The sequence below is a fragment of the Anabrus simplex genome, chromosome 2 (assembly GCF_040414725.1).
Source record: "Anabrus simplex isolate iqAnaSimp1 chromosome 2, ASM4041472v1, whole genome shotgun sequence".
NCBI lineage: Eukaryota > Metazoa > Arthropoda > Insecta > Orthoptera > Tettigoniidae > Anabrus > Anabrus simplex.
Window position 1 is genome coordinate 254,521,310 of NC_090266.1, and position 19,205 is coordinate 254,540,514.

Genomic DNA, 19,205 nt, shown 5'->3' on the forward strand with positions numbered 1-19,205 from the left:
TGGCATACATAATATGCAATTTTGTATCAACACAAGATATACATTTTGATGCAGTCTTTGTGCTTCTTTCAGTTATTTAAATGGTGAGAGGCTCATTGAAATTCTTTTAGGGCTTTTGGTACTAATCAATATTTTAGTAGTTGAGTAGATTCTTCAGAAGCGCTGATAATCATCTTTTTCTTTGAGTTACTTATACCTAGGCTCTATAGGTAGCAGGAATGTGAGAAAGGAACTGAAAATTTTGTGTAAAGAGTGCCTAATTGAACAAATCTGAAGTTACCTGCAGTATCTCCATATTTGAGTAACATGTAGAAAATATAATTAATTGAATCTTACATCAGTTACCATCCTTCAGGCTTGCTCTTATCTATCTGTTAGGTCATCAGCCTAGAGGAAGATTGGATCCTCAAATAGCACCACCAACTGATAGCGGTACCAAAATTAGGCGTACTAGGCAAGATGAGGAGTGAGATGTTTTGCCATTGCTTTCCTCATGGGGCCAGAAAGTCGTGTTGCAGCATGACAGATGCTATGAGTAACACCTTTCATAACAATCAAACACACTGGTCGTGTTCTGAATGTCATTGCCTAGCACCACTCATACCCCAGCAGTTTCCACATTGTCACAGCCATGGATGAGAAGTCGGTGGAAGCTACATTTTGCTCTGGCCTGTGCTAAGAGACAGATGCAAAAGTACTGTATTCATCAAGAAATGGCTGTAGGCATAGCTCTTATCTTTTACCAGTGATAATTCCAAAGATTCCATTTTCTTTCCAATACTGAAGCTAAGGGGACAAAGGGGGTGGAGATGCAACTGACCTACTTCAAATGCTTCATGAGGCTTATTTGGCTATTGGTGATATTGGGCAAAAGTAGATTGTTGAAAGAACTGTGATCTATGTACAGTCGCTCCACAAAAGAATGAGCGCATGGTATTTTATAAGGTCCTCAGATGTACCCTTTACTCAAGAAACAAGTATAATATTTATTGTGTGTATCCACAGGGTTTGTACCTACAAGGAAGGTGAATTGTATTTTGATGATAATTAAAATTAAGTGTGATAAAATGTTAAATGCAAAGAACATACAAGTACTTATTACTTAACATAATAGAAAATTTTGGTTATGTGTGATCCATTTAGTGGAATCAATAATTTGTGTATGTTGGAAGTAATCAGGATTAATGATTATTTTGTTTAAATTAAAGTTTTGCAGATGTTTACTGAATTACGTAGGTTAGGTTTACTTTGTTTTGTATTTTGGGGAAAATAGGAAATAATGTTCCATTTTATTGTTTAAATATCTATTATTTCGTTGGTAGGACAATTACAGAGGTAATACATACCTATACACCTGTCAGCCCTCTGGAAGCCCCCTTCAGCATTTCCTGGAAGGAAGGAAGGAAGGAGTGAGTAAGGGGGCTAGAGAACACATGACTGCCTTTCATCTGGTGTCTCCATGAACTGTCTGGAGTGTAAAACTAGAATGTTCCTACTCCGGACACACCCCAAAGGTTCTACCACTTCTAGTACTCCTGGGTATTGTGAGAGTGTTGTCGTGGTGAAGTGTTGAAGCAGTTGTTTTTGTCGTCATTAATTGTGTTGTGGTGTTGTTGAAGAGAAGTATTGAGAGAGTGTTTTTTGTGAAGAGTGTTGGAGGGTAGCTGAATTGGTACCATTATTATTGAGTAGTTCATTGTGTGGAGCAGTCACCCAATTTGATTGTGTGAATAAATCAAATTTAGAAAATACTTGACAAAGAAACAACTTAATTAAAATAGAATGATATGTTTCATTCATGAAATAATATCATCAGATTCTATCAAATCACACACTTTTCCTAAATATATTTATATAAGTTATGAATGTATTAATATTATTGAGAAGAGTGAAACAATTTATGTTAAAACCTGTGTCCTCTCTTCCAGTAATTGAGGCGCACAGTTTCAAAATCCGCCTTACCCATCTTTTTAAAAATGAAAATTGAGTTATTAGCTTTTCTCTATAGTTCATGTGATTTAGCATCTTTTTTTCAACAAACAAACTGTTCCTAAACCCACTTTGTCCTAACATAATTGAAACACAGATTCAGGTGACGTTTCAAAAACCCACCTTATCCTAAGATGTTGTTTTCAGAATCCACCTTATCCAAACATGGGCACTAGAGCTGGAATGTATCTCAAATAATACTCGATGAAGAAAGTGTTTGTGCGATGTTTATGAAGTTTTGTGTTCACTGTGTATTCTTTGAAACTGTTGGCAATACTGTTCAAGGTTATTTTGCACCAGTTTTTCACACACACATATCTGGAAGACATACCAGCTGGTGTTTCAAGCTTCAGTAAAACGGTGCACATTTTTCTGGAGTAATGGAAAACAGAAACATGCTGGAGATCAGCCAAAAACATAGTAGAAAGAAGATGAGAGATCCTTCCAGGTAGGAAAAGAACACAGCTAAACAGAACAGGTAAACATACTTACCTCGATTTTGCTTGAACACAGTCTTGTGTTACTCTCATTCTTTTTGTATAAAAGCTATTGAAGCTGGTTAATTTTATTTTATTTTGTAAACCATAACACTGCCTTACTCTTAATCCTTCATTCAGGTATGTTTCAGAATGCCTGCCAACAATGCCCATTTGCAAACACGCGAAAACTGTCCTCCCTTGCAGTGAACTTGAAATGCAAGATGTAATGTAATTTCATCAAGCGTATAATGAGTTTAGTGTCAAGTTGAGACATACATACTGTATATACAGTCCGTCTCCATGGCTAAATGGTTAGAGTGTTGGCCTTTGGTCACAGGGGTCCTGGGTTCAATTCCCGGTAGGGTCGGGAATTTTAACCTTAATTGGTTAATTTCGCTGGTAGGGGGGCTGGGTGTATGTGTCGTCTTCATCATCATTTCATCCTCATCACGACGTGCAAGTCGCCTACGGGTGTCAAATCAAAAGACCTGCATCTGGCGAGCCGAACTTGTCCTCGGACACTCCCGGCATTAAAAGCCATACGCCATTTCATTTTTCACTGTACGTACATACATCATACATACATCTTCATTATAAACTGTTATGCCTTTCCGTGTTAGGTCTGCAAGCCTCTGTCAATTTACGAATCGCAGCCACAGTCCTATATTTGTAACTAGTTCTGTGGCTTCATTTAGTTCTACGAGGTCTGTAAATAATGTAGTGGTAATATTGATAGTACGCAATATTGAATGAACTAACAAGTACAGTTGCATTACATTCCTTCATTGTAGTCACCCGCAAAGTCTGGTCTCTGTTGATGACAGTGACAGAGCGCCCTTCTCTATGGATTGCAGATGCCACGTCAGGAAATCTGCGGTCTTGGAGGGGTTCCTTCAACTTCGGAAGCAGGTCAGAGTCACAAGGACTCATGTCTGGTGAGTACGGAGGGTGTTCCAATACCTCCAAATGCCACCGTTACAGTAGAGCTTGATATTGTTTGCCATGTGACAGCATGCGTTGTTATGCAACACGATAGGGCAAATGTCCGCCGCATAGCCAGATGCAGATTTCGCTCCAGAAATCGGCAATAGTAGTCACTGTTGACATTGTCCCTCAGGCACAGCATGCGTAAGAATAATACCCTCATAGTCGTATGCCACAATCAGCCTAAGCTTCACCCGATTGGGTTCCTGTTGGAATTTCTGTGGACGTGGCGAACCTGGGTGACGCCCTTAATTTGATTGATGCTTTAATTCAGGCCCGTGCCCACGTCTCATCAGTGGCAACCACTTTACAAAAAAAAAAATTAAGTGAATCCTCCTAATTCAATACATCATATAATTCCATCATTAGATGAAGTAATCAAATTCAAACATGTTTTGACTCGTTTGAGCTATCTTTAGTGAAAAAGGCGGGTTAAAGTAATTTACGCAATACAAGCTAAAAATATGCCAGCAAACATAATGAAGGAACAAATGAAAAAACAAAAGAGAGACATGACAGAAATAAAAACAGCATAATATACAATATTTACATCATCATATGGAGCAATAAACAACTCGCTGCGATAAAATTCAGTGAAAAAAAGGGGTTAATACAAAACATAATTGAATCTAAAAACTGTGTTAACCTAAGAAGAGAAGAAATAAAAACAAATGATACAGGTGGAAACGAACAATAAGTGTACATATTGCAGACCTCTTAGTCTAAAAAATTTAATTTTATAGCAATTCAAAACAGGATGAAATCACTGTGTCGAAAATTCAGGCCGAAAGTCTGCATTTATAGAAACACCATCACATCGAATGGCTAGGAGGGGAGCGGGAGCGAAAAATTTCTAGAAACCAAGCCTGAGATAACGTGCAGGTGAAATGCATGTGACGAGTGGTGGAGAAATGCCGATGAAATTTAAAATTTTAGAACAGCAGCATTCTCAGTTTCTTCTCAGTCTAGCGGTCCCATTCTCGATTATTGTTTCTCAATGTTGGCTGGTTTGTTTGCCTTATTTTGAAAGGTTGGGAGGGCCGCAACAAAAATTGAGAAGCTATGTTAGAAAGGATGACAGATGCATGGTAAACTGTAAGTGACCATAGTGGAAACCGTCAATGAAGCCCCAATCTGTAATGGAAAACAATGAGGCTGTTTGAGAAACTTGGGCTGATCAGTAAAAAGTGTAAAATGGGTGTGAAGAAAGCTTTAAACTTACGGTTTTTAAAAGATGGTTGTCCTCTCGAAACGGCCTGGCCTCAAGAGAGAGTGAGTTGTGAAGCTGAACAGTTCCAGGAAATGTATTTCTGTCAAGTATTTCATCAGAGTCAGGCAAGCAGTGAACCCTCATTACTGCAAATTTGTCAGAAGGCCCTCTTATCTATACTGGGCATAGGCAAGGACAGAGTGAAAGGTATGTGTAAGAAATCATTCACCACAGGTCGATCACCAAAAGGAGAATAGAGGCGGCGACACAAGATCATCTAAGTATTTCAAAATACGAGAAGAGGTTAAAATCTGTACTGTAAAACTTCAGCCAGTTAACTCTCACTACTGTAGACACAAATGTACCAGATTGTACTTGCCTACGGATCTGAGTATTCAAAAATTATGGTAAAGGAGCCCTCCCTGAAATGAAAGTTAAGTACGATTATTTCAGAGCAATTTTTGGGATTGATTATAATATTAGTTCCAAGACACCAGCTACTGCTGTATGCTCTGAATGTCAGTTATTTGCAGTGACAGAATTTCATGCGCATAATCTAGAAGTGACTGCTTTTAAAGCCCTGATACAGAAAGATGAGTCAGCATTTGTCAGATTTTCTTTTGACTTTCAAAAGAATATGGTTTTGCCCAAGCTACCAGATCAAGCAGCATATTACTGCAGGTAGTTATATTCGTATAATCTTACAATCTATGGAGGTGGGTCAATATCTCATCAAAACAAAGAAACAGTTACGATTTATATCTGGTTTGAACATGAATACCGCAAAGGGTGCAATGAAATAGTTTCTGCATTATACTATCACCTGAACTATTCTAATTTACAGGAGATTACAACTTTGAATTTCATGCAAATGGAGTTATATTCAGATAATCTTGCAGAGGTGGGTCAAAATCTCATCAAAACAAAGAAATAGTTATGATCTATATCTGGCTTGAACATGAATGCCCCAAAGAGTGTAGTGAAATAGTTTCTGCTTTATATTATCATCTGAACCATTATGTATGCAGACGGAAGCTGTGTTATTGGTTACAGCTTCAACCTCCCAGTAACTTTCTGGAAGTACATCTAATGTTTCCTGTTGGTGGACATTCTTTCCTTCCTCCAGATTGTGTATTCGGAAGAATAGAGAAGAAGGTACGGGGAAGAAGTGTCATTGCGGATCCTGCAGAATATATTGACCTGTTTGAGGAAGAAGCCACTGTTCTAAGGCTCGGAAGTGAAAATTTAGTGTATCTGAAGTAAATAAATCTCCAAGTGGATGGCATTTCCGACTTCAGTGGAAGAGAATCATCTTCAAGAAAGGCTAAGTCTGCAGTTGAGGTTAGAGGTGAGTCCAATTGTAAATGTGACATTGGGTCTTCTATTCTCTCTTGAAGAATTATCAGAAAATTGTCATTACCGTAAGTACTCTACTGAAAGGTGTGCCACTAAAACCAGAAACACTAAAGTGTATTGATAAACTGCTCTCGAAACGGTTTGCAGAGAATGAAGATTTCACAGAACATCAAGACGAAGAGGAAAAAGAAGATACTGACTTCAGAGTATGAGGGAGTCGGTGTTAAATCTGGATAAACATCATTCCCCCTTCAAAATATTGCAGTAAAGTACTGTAATATGAATTATGCAACATTTACTTGCAGTGTTTGGAAAATTATATTACATTATGATTTATATTGAGTTAAATGATTGATATATATATATATATCCTTCTATATTTTTTATATACTACAGTTAAAATATTTTATGATTTCAAAGAACATAAATAATAAAAGAACTTTGATTATAACTTCATGACAGAAGTTGTCATCATAAAGTTAATTACGTTTGCAAACTCCGCCCTTATCTACGATGACAGTTCCACAAGTCTCCTTATCCAATGTTGAGTTCCTAAACATGCCTTGTCCAAATTTAATTTGTAAATATCTTCCTTGTAAGTCACAAATTGTATGCAGCTCTCAGATATATCAGTACATGTAAATACCCCGATTAAATAAACATGAATAAATACATTTAAATTACTGAAGATGAGCAAACAACTTTTTTCATCTCGATGAAAAATTTGCTAAAATGGATAAGGCAGATTTTGGAACCATGCACCTCAATCGTTGAAATGTTATAACTTATATTAACCAAGTACTTCTCCTTCGGTTCTTTTCTTCTTACTGGTCCACGTGGGAGTGCAAGGTTGATATTGGCACTGGCGTTGCACCAGCTGGCTTGTTTACTGTGACTTTCCGTTAAGACGCATTGAGATGACATCATAGGTCTTCCCGGAGTTGTACTTGTAGGCTATTATTATTATTATTATTATTATTATTATTATTATTGTTGTTGTTGTTGTTGTTGTTGTTGTTGTTGTCATATTTTAAATTGTTTGGAATTATTGAAGGAATGTTCAGTGAGCATTAGTGAATTAAAGAATTATATAATTTTCATGGATTTTTCTTGATACATGATTTAATAAATATATTGAAGATGCGGAAGTCCTTTAGATGTGTATGTTCATAAGGTTTTTGTTACGTCATGCTCTGGTGACATCATCTGCTCACGTGCAACCATAATTGTAGTCTGTTATTAATATTATTATTATTATTATTATTATTATTATTAAATACTGTTGTGGAAATATTTGAGGGACTGTCTATTGAGTAACACCATTGATTACCGGTACTGCTCTTGTGGTTCGTCTCTCCTGACAGGTTCATCTAGGAGTGCAAGGTCACGCAATACTTTGGCACTGATGTGCCAGGTGGCTTGTTTACTGTAACTTTCTGTTGCTTCATATTTCATGTTGTAATATAAATGGTTTTACATTGCGCTATAATATTAAGTCATAAGTTAACTTATATACCAGTATAGAAAATGTGTGTAATTTGATAGAATTTGATTATGTTATTCCATGAATGAAACATGTCATACATATAGACCAATGATGTAAGAGAAACCTCAACAACCAAATGCACCTAAAAGGCTTCCCAGTCTTCACTCTATTAATTAAATCATATATCAACAAAGCACAACAATTCAAACTCCATTAACTAATTAACTCCATTCACTAATGCTCATTAAGCATCCCTTAAATCATTCAAAACAATGAAAAATATGATAACAGTAATAATACTAGACTATAATTACCACTGTGGGAAGGCGGATGACATCACCAGAATGTGACATAATGGAAAGTTACAGTAAACAAGCCAGCTGGTGCAACACCAGTGCCAACGTCTTGCATAACCTTGCATTCCTAGGTGGACCAATCAGAAGAGAAGAATCATAAGTGTTATTTGATAGAATCTGATGATCTTCTTTCATGAATGGATCATGTCATTCTATTTTAATTTATTTATTTCCTTTTCAGGTATAATCTGTTATGGATTTTTTTTTTCCAGAATTTTTCTAAATTGTATTTATTCATAAATTGGTTTCAGCAGACTGAACAGTTATAAATGAACAGAGTTGTAACTGAAAATAAATGGCTTCCACTATAATAAATTGATTGTATGAGTTACTGGTCTTGTCTGGAGTTGAGCAAAGTGTATGGCAGTCATGTGGTGTGATAGTCAACAGACTTGTGTTTGAACCCAACTAGAGGGAACTGCTAAGTGAAGAGTCTGGTGCTTACTTAGCAAAGTGAAGGAAGAGACCTGTCAATTAAGATTACTGGAGGTTATCTCAATTCAGGTAAATTCCAGCATACTGAAGACCTGCTACAAGGACTAGAGACTTTGTTAATAGCCAATAATTTGTAAACTGTTTTCATTCATTTTCAGCTGTAATATTGTATGTACAAAATGGGTCATCCTACATTAAATTAGATCAATAAAACTGACATTGTTTTTATTTGCAACAAAAGTGGGATTAAACCCCATGTGTGAAACATCATTGTAATCAGTAGGAATCAGTGGACCAGATATTGCAGGTTTCAACTGCCATCAGGAGCATTCCAGGATGTCTGTGTATAGTGAGTACACACACATATACTGTAAATCATTAGGTTTCCTCTTGTGATAATTTACTGCATGCAATTGAGACCAGAAGCCATACAAATGAATGAATGAATGAATGAATGACCTTTATTTTCTCCAGATCTGTACAGTAAAAACCCAATAGATCTATTTGGAGAAAAAATAAAACAAAATTACAAATAAAAGGTTAGTTTTATCTTAAGGTACCTCTTATTGAGCGTGTGGCCGCCTGTGTATCCTACTGCCCTGGCCACAGAAACCATGTAGCCAGATCAACCATCCCCTCCCCTTATGGATGCCCAGTAGAGATATGTTCCCTTCACCCTTTGCAGATTTCCAGCTTCAGGGGCTGCCTACCTTATCAGTCCCAAACTACCTAATCTCCTCGCCAGTTAGGTTAGGTCACCTTGCCTGAAGAACACGTGCACTCACGCCTTCTCCCATGGATATCCAGTAGTGTAGGAATACTCCTCTGTCTGCACTGAGTTGAGTGCTACTGGTTCTATAACATGCCATCAAATGCATCTTAATTACACAACAGAAACACTTCACCTAGACGCTACCTGTTCTTTGTCCTATCAGGATCACTTCACATTGACGCTACCTAGTTCTTGTTCTATATTCACTTGACACAACTAAGGTTTTGCCATTATTGCAGCTGCACATCAATTCCTAATTTTACCCAAAGACGAATAGGAAGAAAAATTGAACACTATAATATGATGAGAAAAGAGACATGGTTAACCAAAAATATAACACTATTTGTCAGGACCTGCAGAGGGAAGTCACCCAGCTGCATGATAATGTGCAAAACGTTGCCAATGCAGAGAGGCCAATCTCTGCAGTACCAAGTTTGACCGAGGTGAAGCCTCTAGCGTTCGACGGGAAGGTACCATCGCGAATGTACCTGCAGCAGTTCAAGGTGGTCTATTCTACTAACCGTTGAAGTGAAATTTACAAAGCTAGAGCCCTCATCATAGCTCTGAGAGGAGACGCTCTCAGTGTCATACAGACGATACCAGAAGATGTTCAGAACAACAATGAGCACATAGTCCACATTTATGCCCGATACGGAGAACGCCTATGAAACAGCTTTGGACCAGGACTCAGAGTAGTAAGGGGACTCTCCAAGAGTTTGAGATGCATATCACCCATCTCATCTGCCTGGCTTACCCATCAGCACCAGAAATGTTTTTCGAACAGCTGGGCATGCAGATTCGAACACGATCTTCATGGCCCAGATACCCAACAGGCCCTTCGCCTCGCTTGCTGCAAGATCCTTGGAGACGGTCTCGGCCATGCGTTGGAGTCCGAGGCCGTGAAGTACGCTTCTAGACTAGGATGCATGGCATGGAAGTAGATGAACCTCCATCTCCACAGTAGAAGTCCCTGACCGACTTCCTTGAAGCTAAGCGGAACCGAGTGAACGAGGCAACGGAATGATGCTCGAATCTGCGGATTCTCCGAGGAACTGCCACCTGCTGGAATTGTGGAAAACGACAAACGTCGTATGGGGTGAAGGTTGCCTCAGGAAAATCAATTTCCAGCAGCCCAGCCCCGTGTAATGAGACTACAATCCGATCGTAGCAGTCTGATGATAGACGGAGTCACCGACGGGGTAGTTTGAAGTATACTGATTGAAACCGGAGCTACGAGGATCATTGTTAGGCCAACGGTTGTGGACCGCTGGAGAATTCAACCCTTGGTGGTTAACCTTAGCCTGGCGACTGCCACTGGAGAGACGACACCTGTTCTCGTGTGACGGTGATGGAATGATCCGTGGGACAGTAGACTGATGCACCGGGTTCTTTTTGCGGACATGGTGGACAAAATAATCATCGGACTGGACTTCCTCAGTGAGCTTAAAATCATCCTGGACAGAACTCCAACACACTTTGGTATGGGCATAAAGAAATTGCTACCGAGCTCGATAGCTGCAGTCGCTTAAGTGCGGCCAGTGTCCAGTATTAGGGAGATAGTAGGCTCGAACCCCACTGTTGGCAGCCCTGAAAATGGTTTTCCGTGGTTTCCCATTTTCATACCAGCCAAATGCTGGGGCTGTACCTTAATTTAGGCCACGGCCGCTTCCTTCCCACTCCTAGTCCTTTCCTGTCCCATCGTCGCCATAAGACCTATCTGTGTCGGTGCGACGTAAAAGCAACTAGCAAAGAAATTGCTGTACGACCGGCGTGGTAAGGCATTGGTATATGCCAGGTTAAGCTGAGAGACGACCTGACCAACCCAGCTAGGGCCGAGGTTGGACGTTGTTTGAGTCTCTGATGATTTGATGACCATTGTGGAGCCTGAGTATCGGAATATTCAAAGGAAGAGATTACTGATCGCCAAGACCCTAATCAACACTTCTCATCAGCCTTATATTTCACTGTCCAGTTTGAATGATTACAACATCGCTGTCCATCAAGGCATAGCACTTCAAGTTTATGAGCCCATTACGTGGATTGCCTGCTGCAAAGCCATCGAATCGGATCGCCCACTGTAAGCAGACATACGAGCGAGAGCATGACCGAACATGCAAGAGGCCCTGTGAATGATGTATAAAAGATCCGGAGTGTTAGAACATCCTTACCAGGACAGCAACGACTTCCGCAGGACGAAATTCGCCCAACATCGAATTGATGTGTGTGACAGTACACTGATAACGGCTCCGTTTCAACGAGTTCTCGCGAAGCAATGTGAAGTGAACCAGGTACCTGAAGGAATGAAGGAGCAGCAAGTAATAGAAACATCAGAAACCCCTTGGAGTTCCCCGATAGCGTTGGTAAAGAAGAAGGATAACTACTCGGTTATGTGTCGATTACAGGAGAGTGAACGATGCCAATCCGATTGATAATACTCTGGATATATCAGGGTCAGGGTGATTCTCTACGCTAAACCTCAAGAGTGGTTATTAGCAAGTGAAAATTCATCCTCAAGACAGATAAGACAGCATTCTCTGTTGGACATGATTTTTGGCAGTGCAAGGTTATGGCCTTTAGGGTGTGCAATGCCTCGGCAAATGTCGAGAGGCCGAAGGAGACTGTGCTGAGAGGACTGCACTGGAAGTTGCGCTGGATCTATTTGAATAAAGTCATCGTTCTGGGAAGCACCTTCTAGAAACGACTCAATAATCTGAAGGAATTTTTGATGGGCCTTTTAGAGGACCCTCAGAATCAAGAAAACCATGAAGTACGTTGCAAAGAGGTTATGCTGGTTGGAATGCTGAGCAGATGTGGAAGACTTCTGCATGAAATGCAGCGTGGGTACGCTCTTCAAAAGTACAAGTTGATGTCTACGGGCCAATTCCCAACCAGTGACGTGGGAAATTGTGATATACTCGTCACGAAGCGGCTGGGGACGTTTACAATTCCGATCCAGGAAACAACTACGTTGGCGGAAATCCTCTTGACTGATTCGTCGGTAGATGTGGCGTACCGTTAGACATTTATACCGAAGGACGGAACTTTATAAGTCAGCAGTCTTCCGAAACTTGTGCCATCTGCTGGTTGTCCGGAAAACCAACACAATGCCACTACGCCTGCAATCAGACGGAGTGGTGCAAGAATTCTACAGGACCATCGAGAATTACTTTGAATAGCCATCAGCGAACATCAGGAGGACTGGGATCATTTTCCACTATTCCCCTTGGCATATCAATCTGCAGTGCACGAGGTCACGGGACGCACCCGTAAGACACTGGAAGAGAGTTGCGCCTCCTGGTGGATTTAGCGTTTGGCCAACCATTTTGGTTCGACTGACCAGTACTGCCCGGATCCAGCAAGGACTACTGTCCGAAAGAGATTGATAGTATGGAGTGACTGACTGAAAGCAAGACACCACTGGATACCGCGATAACCACTAGTGTGGCTGTATAACACCATAAGGAAGAGTGGCTTGTTTCCCAAGCTCCAGAATGTGTGGGAAGGCCCTTACAACGATCTGAAGAGGATAAATTACGTCATTTATCGCATGCAACAAAGCGCAAGTTGGAAGATGAATATGATGCACGTGAACCGATTGGCGCCCTACCGAGGAAAAGCTGAATAAGGTAAATGTTTGGGGGAATTTCTCGAAGGGGAGGGTGGGAGGCAATGTTACATACACATGTGAATTCGATCCCCTTACAAGCCCCATCATTATTTCTGGGAAGGAATGGATGAGTCAGGCCAGCGACCTCCCAGCCGGCCTGAGGATATAGGACTGCCTGTCCCTTGCATTGTGCCTTTCGTCTGGTGTCTCCTTGGACTTCGTGGAAGGCGAAACTAGAATGTTCCTACTCCAGATGCACCCCTAAGTGTCTAGTACTTCATCACCAGGGATATGAAGCAGGATCGCCGCAAACAGTAGTAGTTGATGCTAGAATGGTGTTGGTGCTCAGCTGTAAGTATTGAGAGAGTGTCGTAATGGTCAAGTGTTGGAGCAGTTGTTGTCATCGTTAAGTATGTTATAGGAGAGTCGCTGAATTGGTGCTGTGTTGTTGTCGAGTGATATGTGTTGAATTGTTCAGCGTGTGGGGCAATCGCGCATATTGATTGTATGATTTATCGGTGTGTTTAGTTGACATGTGTTGAGATAGTCAGCAGACTTGTGTTCGAACCCTACCGCAAGGAACTGCTGAGCAAAGAGACTGGTGCATGCAAAGTGAAGTGAAAGGAGAGGCCTGTCAATCAGGATTACGGATCATTCGTTCCACGTAAATATTAGCATGCTGGAGACCTGCTACGAGGACTAGGGGCTTTGTAAATAGCTACTGATTAGTGAAATGTTGTCATTCATTTTCAAGTATTTTTATTGCTTCCTAATTTGTGGATTACCATTATGACAAAGTATACCATACAATTCTTTGCATCCCAATTTTTATACATAAATTTGACTATTGAAAAATGACAACAAATAATATTCACATCAAGATTGATCAACAAGCAATTTTGATTAATAGGGATGGCATAAACGATTTCGGAGAATTTGAAGGGAGCCTTCAGAGCCAATGAGGAAACATCCTGAGCTAACCCTTTCTTCAGACTGAAACTAGAGCAAACGTCAGAGAGCATTTTTGGAATCGTACACCTGCGCCCTACCAGGACCCCTTTAACCGTCACATTTCTGAGGTCATAGAAGGTCTTGAAATAGTTTGCTATTGCTCGTATTGGATCATGCAAAATTAAATTGGATATAGGTAATAAAACAGTGTTTCTTTTGTAACAATAGGTCATTATGCAGAGTTGTACCTTCTGCAGTTTCTACATTTGCATGTGGGTACTAGACACGGTATTTCTTATAGCATTTTAAGATCTGTTGCACAATAATATCACGAAGGAAACTATTTTCTGTAAATAAACAAAACGATACCTGTAGCATTTTACATTTAGTGGCATTTCACTGTCAAGGCAGTTAACGGTCTTTGCATTCAGTGTCGGATTAAGGTGTTTGGGGGTTCTGGGCTATTTAAAAATGTGGGGCCCCTTCTTCGTAACATCACGTAAGACTAGCATACTGAAGTCGTTATAGAACTACTTCCACTTAAATTGATGAATAGGGAAGTGTTGAAATAGACTACAATTTTCCTCTATTTTTCATGTTACCCTAAAACGGGTATACTTTGCATCTTCAGGGGTTACATTGCATCAAATGTGAAAAAAGATATACCCTCATCTGCTGGACCGAAAGCTAACTAAAGTCAAGTACTTTTGGTATATTCCAACAGTTGGAACTTCAAAGCATGCCTTGAACAACATTAATAGATTTTTCCGCCATTTTGGTTGCTCTGTTTTCATGTCTTCATTGTAGTGACCATAAACTATTTAGAAATTAGTCTGAAAAATCCATCAACATCCTCAACATTTTTGTTTGTTTTGAGGTAAGTGTTACAATAATCTTTGCTAATTTTTTTTTGCTAGGGACTTTACGTCGGACCGACACGGATAGGTCTTATGGCGACGATGGGATAGGAAAGGCCTAGGAGTTGGAAGGAAGCGGCCGTGGCCTTAATTAAGGTACAGCCCCAGCATTTGCCTGGTGTGAAAATGGGAAACCACGGAAAACCATCTTCAGGGCTGCCGATAGTGGGATTCGAACCTACTATCTCCCGGATGCAAGCTCACAGCCGCGCGCCTCTACGCGCACGGCCAACTCGCCCGGTTTTGCTAAATTTAATAGAGACTCTAACTATTGCCTGTAGAACTGCTATATAATTTTCCTTTAATGTAATTTTGTGTAATTTTAAAATGACTACCGGTATCATGTGAATGTGCTCGAGTAGAAACGAACGTTGGACAGCCCTGATATAGACGATATATTGAATTCAGGAGGTAACATGGACTATATCGTGACTTACCTACCTAAGGCATTCGGTAGGGTAGATCATGGGAGACGACGGGCAAAAATGAGTGCAATTGGACAAGAGGAATGAATAACCGAATGGGTGGCTATATTTCTAGAAAACAGAACTCATAGAATTAGAGTAGGTGGAGTATTATCTGATCCTGTAATCATTAAAAGGGGAATTCATCAAGGCAGCATTCTTGGATATGTTCTTATACCGTATATATAAATGGTATGAGTAAAGAACTGGAATCAGAGATAAGGCTTTTTAGGGATGATGTTATTATGCACAGAGTAATAAATAACTTACAAGTTTGTGAGCAACTGCAAAAAAGACTTTAACAATGCTGTGAGATGGTCAGCAAGTACGCTGATATGATAACCGGTTTTCACAAATAGAAAAAGTCCTCTCAGTTTTTATTACTGCGTTGATGGGATGAAAGTTCCTGATGAGGAATACTGCAAGTACCTAGGTGTTGATATAAGGAACGATCTTCTTTGGGGGTAGTCACATAGACAGTATTGTACATAGAGGTTAGAGCACGGGGCAAGTTGGCTGTGCGGTTAGTGACGCGCAGCCGTGAGCTTGCATCCGGAAGATAGTGGGTTCGAGTCTCATTGTCGGCAGCCGTGAAGATGGTTTTCCGTGCTCTCCCATTTTCACAACAGGCAAATAATGGGACTGTGCCTAACTTAAAGCCACGACCTATTCATTCCAAATCCTAGAACTTTCCTGTCCCATCGTCGCCATAAAATTGTTGTACAAAAGAAAGTACAGATCTCTGCACATGGTTATGTGGGTGTTTAGGGGTTATATCAATCAATCAATCAATACTGATCTGCATTTAGGGCAGTCGCCCAGGTGGCAGATTCCCTATCTGTTGCTTTCCTAGCCTTTACCTAAATGATTTCAAAGAAATTGGAAATTTATTGAACGTCTCCCTTGGTAAGTTATTCCAATCTCTAACTCCCCTTCCTATAAACAAATATTTGCCCCAGTTTGTCTTCTTGAATTCCAACTTTATCTTCATATTGTGATCTTTCCTACTTTTATAAACGCCATTCAAACTTATTCGTCTACTAATGTCATTCCACGCCATCTCTCCGCTGACAGCTCGGAACATACCACTTAGTCGAGCAGCTCTTCTTCTTTCTCTCAATTCTTCCCAACCCAAACTTTGCAACATTTTTGTAACGCTACTCTTTTGTCGGAAATCACCCAGAACAAATCGAGCTGCTTTTCTTTGGATTTTTTCCAGTTCTTGTTCTTATAGTGAGGACGTAAAGGAGAAGACATATAAGACTCTGTTAAGATCCCAACTAGAGTATGGTTCCAGTGTATGAGACCCTCACCAGGGTTACTTGATTTGAGAAATGGAAAAAATCCGAAGAAAAGCAGCTTGATTTGTTTCCGGGTGATTTCCGACAAAATAGTAGGGTCATGAATCTTGTAAAAGATTGGGCTGGGAAGACTTGGGAGAAAGGAAACGAACTGCTCGACTAAATGGTTTGTTTCGAGCTATCAGTGGAGAAATAGCGTGGAATGATATTGTTAGAATTATTATTAGTAGTAGTAGTAGTAGTAGTAGTAGTAGTAGTAGTAGTAGTTGTTTTTTAAGAGAGTTCTTGTAAGATGTTATGTTGGTGATAAACGATAATCTACATAAAGATCGTATCAAGTGGTGAGGGCGGTGTGTAAGTCGACGGACTTACTACAGATAACAATATTCTAACCCATATTCCAGACCTTTAAGTCAGAGGTTACCTCCTGAGGAATTCATTAAGCACTAATGTAAAAAATGTAATGTAATCGTGTAAAAAATTAGTGTAGGATGTTCGTTGAATTCGGTGCCATTACTTCGTAGTTATTATTATTGTTGTTATATGCTTATTTTCGCAGAGTAGAGAGGCGAAAGAAGCATGAGGGGTGAAATTCTGGACAAGGATTAACCAGAATTTAGGTATGGGTAAAAAAGCGCATTTGAAGTTTCTTTCTTTCTTTTACTACTTTGAACATAATTAACAATAATTGCAGCGTTCAAAAAATATAAAAATCTACGAACTGTTGGCACAACCCTCAATAGACATCCTACACTATTCTTCTTTACGAACACATTACACTTTTTACATTAGCGTTTAATCATTTCTACGAGAGGAAATCACCGAATTAATGGTCTGGAATTTGGGTTAGGATATTCTTCTTCATAGTCAGTTCTCTGAACTTACACAGCGTCCTTGCCTCTCGAGACGGTCTTTAAAAAGGTTATCCGTTATCACCAATAATACATCTTAATAGGATTCTCTTAAATTATAAAATAATAATAAAAGCTACGAAATATTGGCACATTATTCTATATACATCCTACACTAATTTTTTTAACGATTATATTACACTTTTTCCATTAGCGCTTAATGAATCCGACAGGAGGTAAACAGTGACTAAAAGGTTTGGAATGTGGATTAGGATATTCTTATCTGTAGTAAGTACTCTGAACTTATGCACCGTTCTCGCCATTCAAGACTATCTTTAAATAGATTATCACTTATCACTAAAAATGACATCTTAGAAAGACACTATAAGAAACAAAGGGTATAGTACTACGGAAGACGTTCATGTAAACGTAAATTACATAACAGAAAATTAAAGGAAACCTAACCAATCCGAAGAACTCGTTATATTATATCTTAATAATAATAACACAAAGTACGAATTATATATGTCCACCAAAGCCGTTCATGTAAACGTAAATTACGCAACGGAAAATTATAGGAAAACTAAACAATCAATTCAAAAATTTCGTTGGACTATCCCTAAATAATAATAATAATAATAATAATAATAATAATAATAATAATAATAATAATAATTACGAATATATTTCAACGGAATCCGTTCACGTAAACGTATATTTCATAAGGTAAAATTAAAGGAAAACTTACCAAAACTTGTTAAAAGCTCATTAGGCTATACCAAAATAAATAAATAAATAAATAAATATAATAATAATAACAACAACAGCAATACAACGGTAAATTTTAAGGAAGCTCTAAAAATGAAAATAAAACACAGCGTGTCATTGACGTAGCCAAGGAGAGGCGCGTGACGCGGCCAAAGTAGGTCAACGAACTGCAGCCATTTTGGACCCACGTCAATGATAGATCAACGGCTTCCGAAACCTCGCAGTAAATGCTGGAGTAGAGACAAAGGAGGGCATCATCGATTTCATTTTTCATTTCATTCATTTATTTCAATTAATTCCAACGAGCCTGCAGGCTCATACATAGGAATTGTACAGAACATTACATACTGGCGGGCACTTACACATCAAAATATAGTTTGTGTATAAAATATAATTAGTAAATGGTTGAACATATAAACACATACAATATATAAAATATGTGCATCATTAATATGAGGATTACAGAGAATTATTTCTGACTGTATTTACATTTACGTAACATGAAAGTTGCAAAGGTACAGGAATGGATTATGGAGTATTTTCATTTACATAAGAGTTGCTGAAGTACAAGAATAGATTTCAGATTATTTACAATTACATAACACAAAAGTTGCAGACGTACAGGAATTGATTACAGAGTATTTACAGTATATATGCATAACACAGAGTTGCAGAGGTACAAGAACAGATTACAGAGTATTTACATTTACATAACATAAAAGCTGTAGAGGTACAAGAATAGTTCCGGACAGTTTGCAAGATTGTTTGGGAGAATGCCTTAAATGACATATTTTGATTTAAACAGCACTGTACCTTTCCCAAAAATAATGCTTGACTCTTTGTTTGAATTTTGCCAAAGTTGGTGCTGTTTTTATCTCCACAGGGATGTTATTAAATAACTGGATCGCAGAGAACTTCAAGCTGTTTATACCATATTTATAAGAGCAAACATTGTATAAGGCAAAGTCATTTGCATGCCTAGTACTATATGGATGGTTGTCAGAATTCAGAGTATATGTAGTGTTGTGTTGTATAAATTTATGTTTTATTTTATACATGAGTACAGCTGTATTGAATTCTGCACTCATGCTTAAGGGTAGTATTTTAGCACTTAGGTATAGATATTTTATTGGTGTTAAGTAGGGAAGATTAAGTATATTTCTAACAGCTCTATTTTGCACTACCATTAGCTCATTCAAGTCGGACTTCTTACAGCGCATCCAGATTACATTCAAATATTGTAGGTGACTATGAATTAAAGAGTAGTAGATGTGTTTTA

At 39.1% G+C, this 19,205-nt stretch overlaps 1 protein-coding gene across 3 annotated transcripts in view; it reads left to right on the plus strand.

Moving 5' to 3' along the window:
* Positions 1–8,596, plus strand: part of LOC136864029 (JNK1/MAPK8-associated membrane protein) — a 181,042-nt gene extending 172,446 nt beyond the window's left edge. For 2 of the 3 annotated variants that reach the window (XR_010859254.2, XR_010859255.2), the window contains one exon: positions 1,323–1,461. Coding sequence is in view for 1 of the 3 variants with exons in the window: in XM_067140543.2 (XP_066996644.2) it covers positions 1,323–1,463 (141 nt within the window). In the remaining 2 variants the exon portion in view is untranslated. Of the gene's footprint in view, positions 1–1,322 lie in introns of all 3 variants that reach the window. The other variant, XM_067140543.2, reaches the window with a different exon arrangement.
* Positions 8,597–19,205: the final 10,609 nt, after the last annotated feature.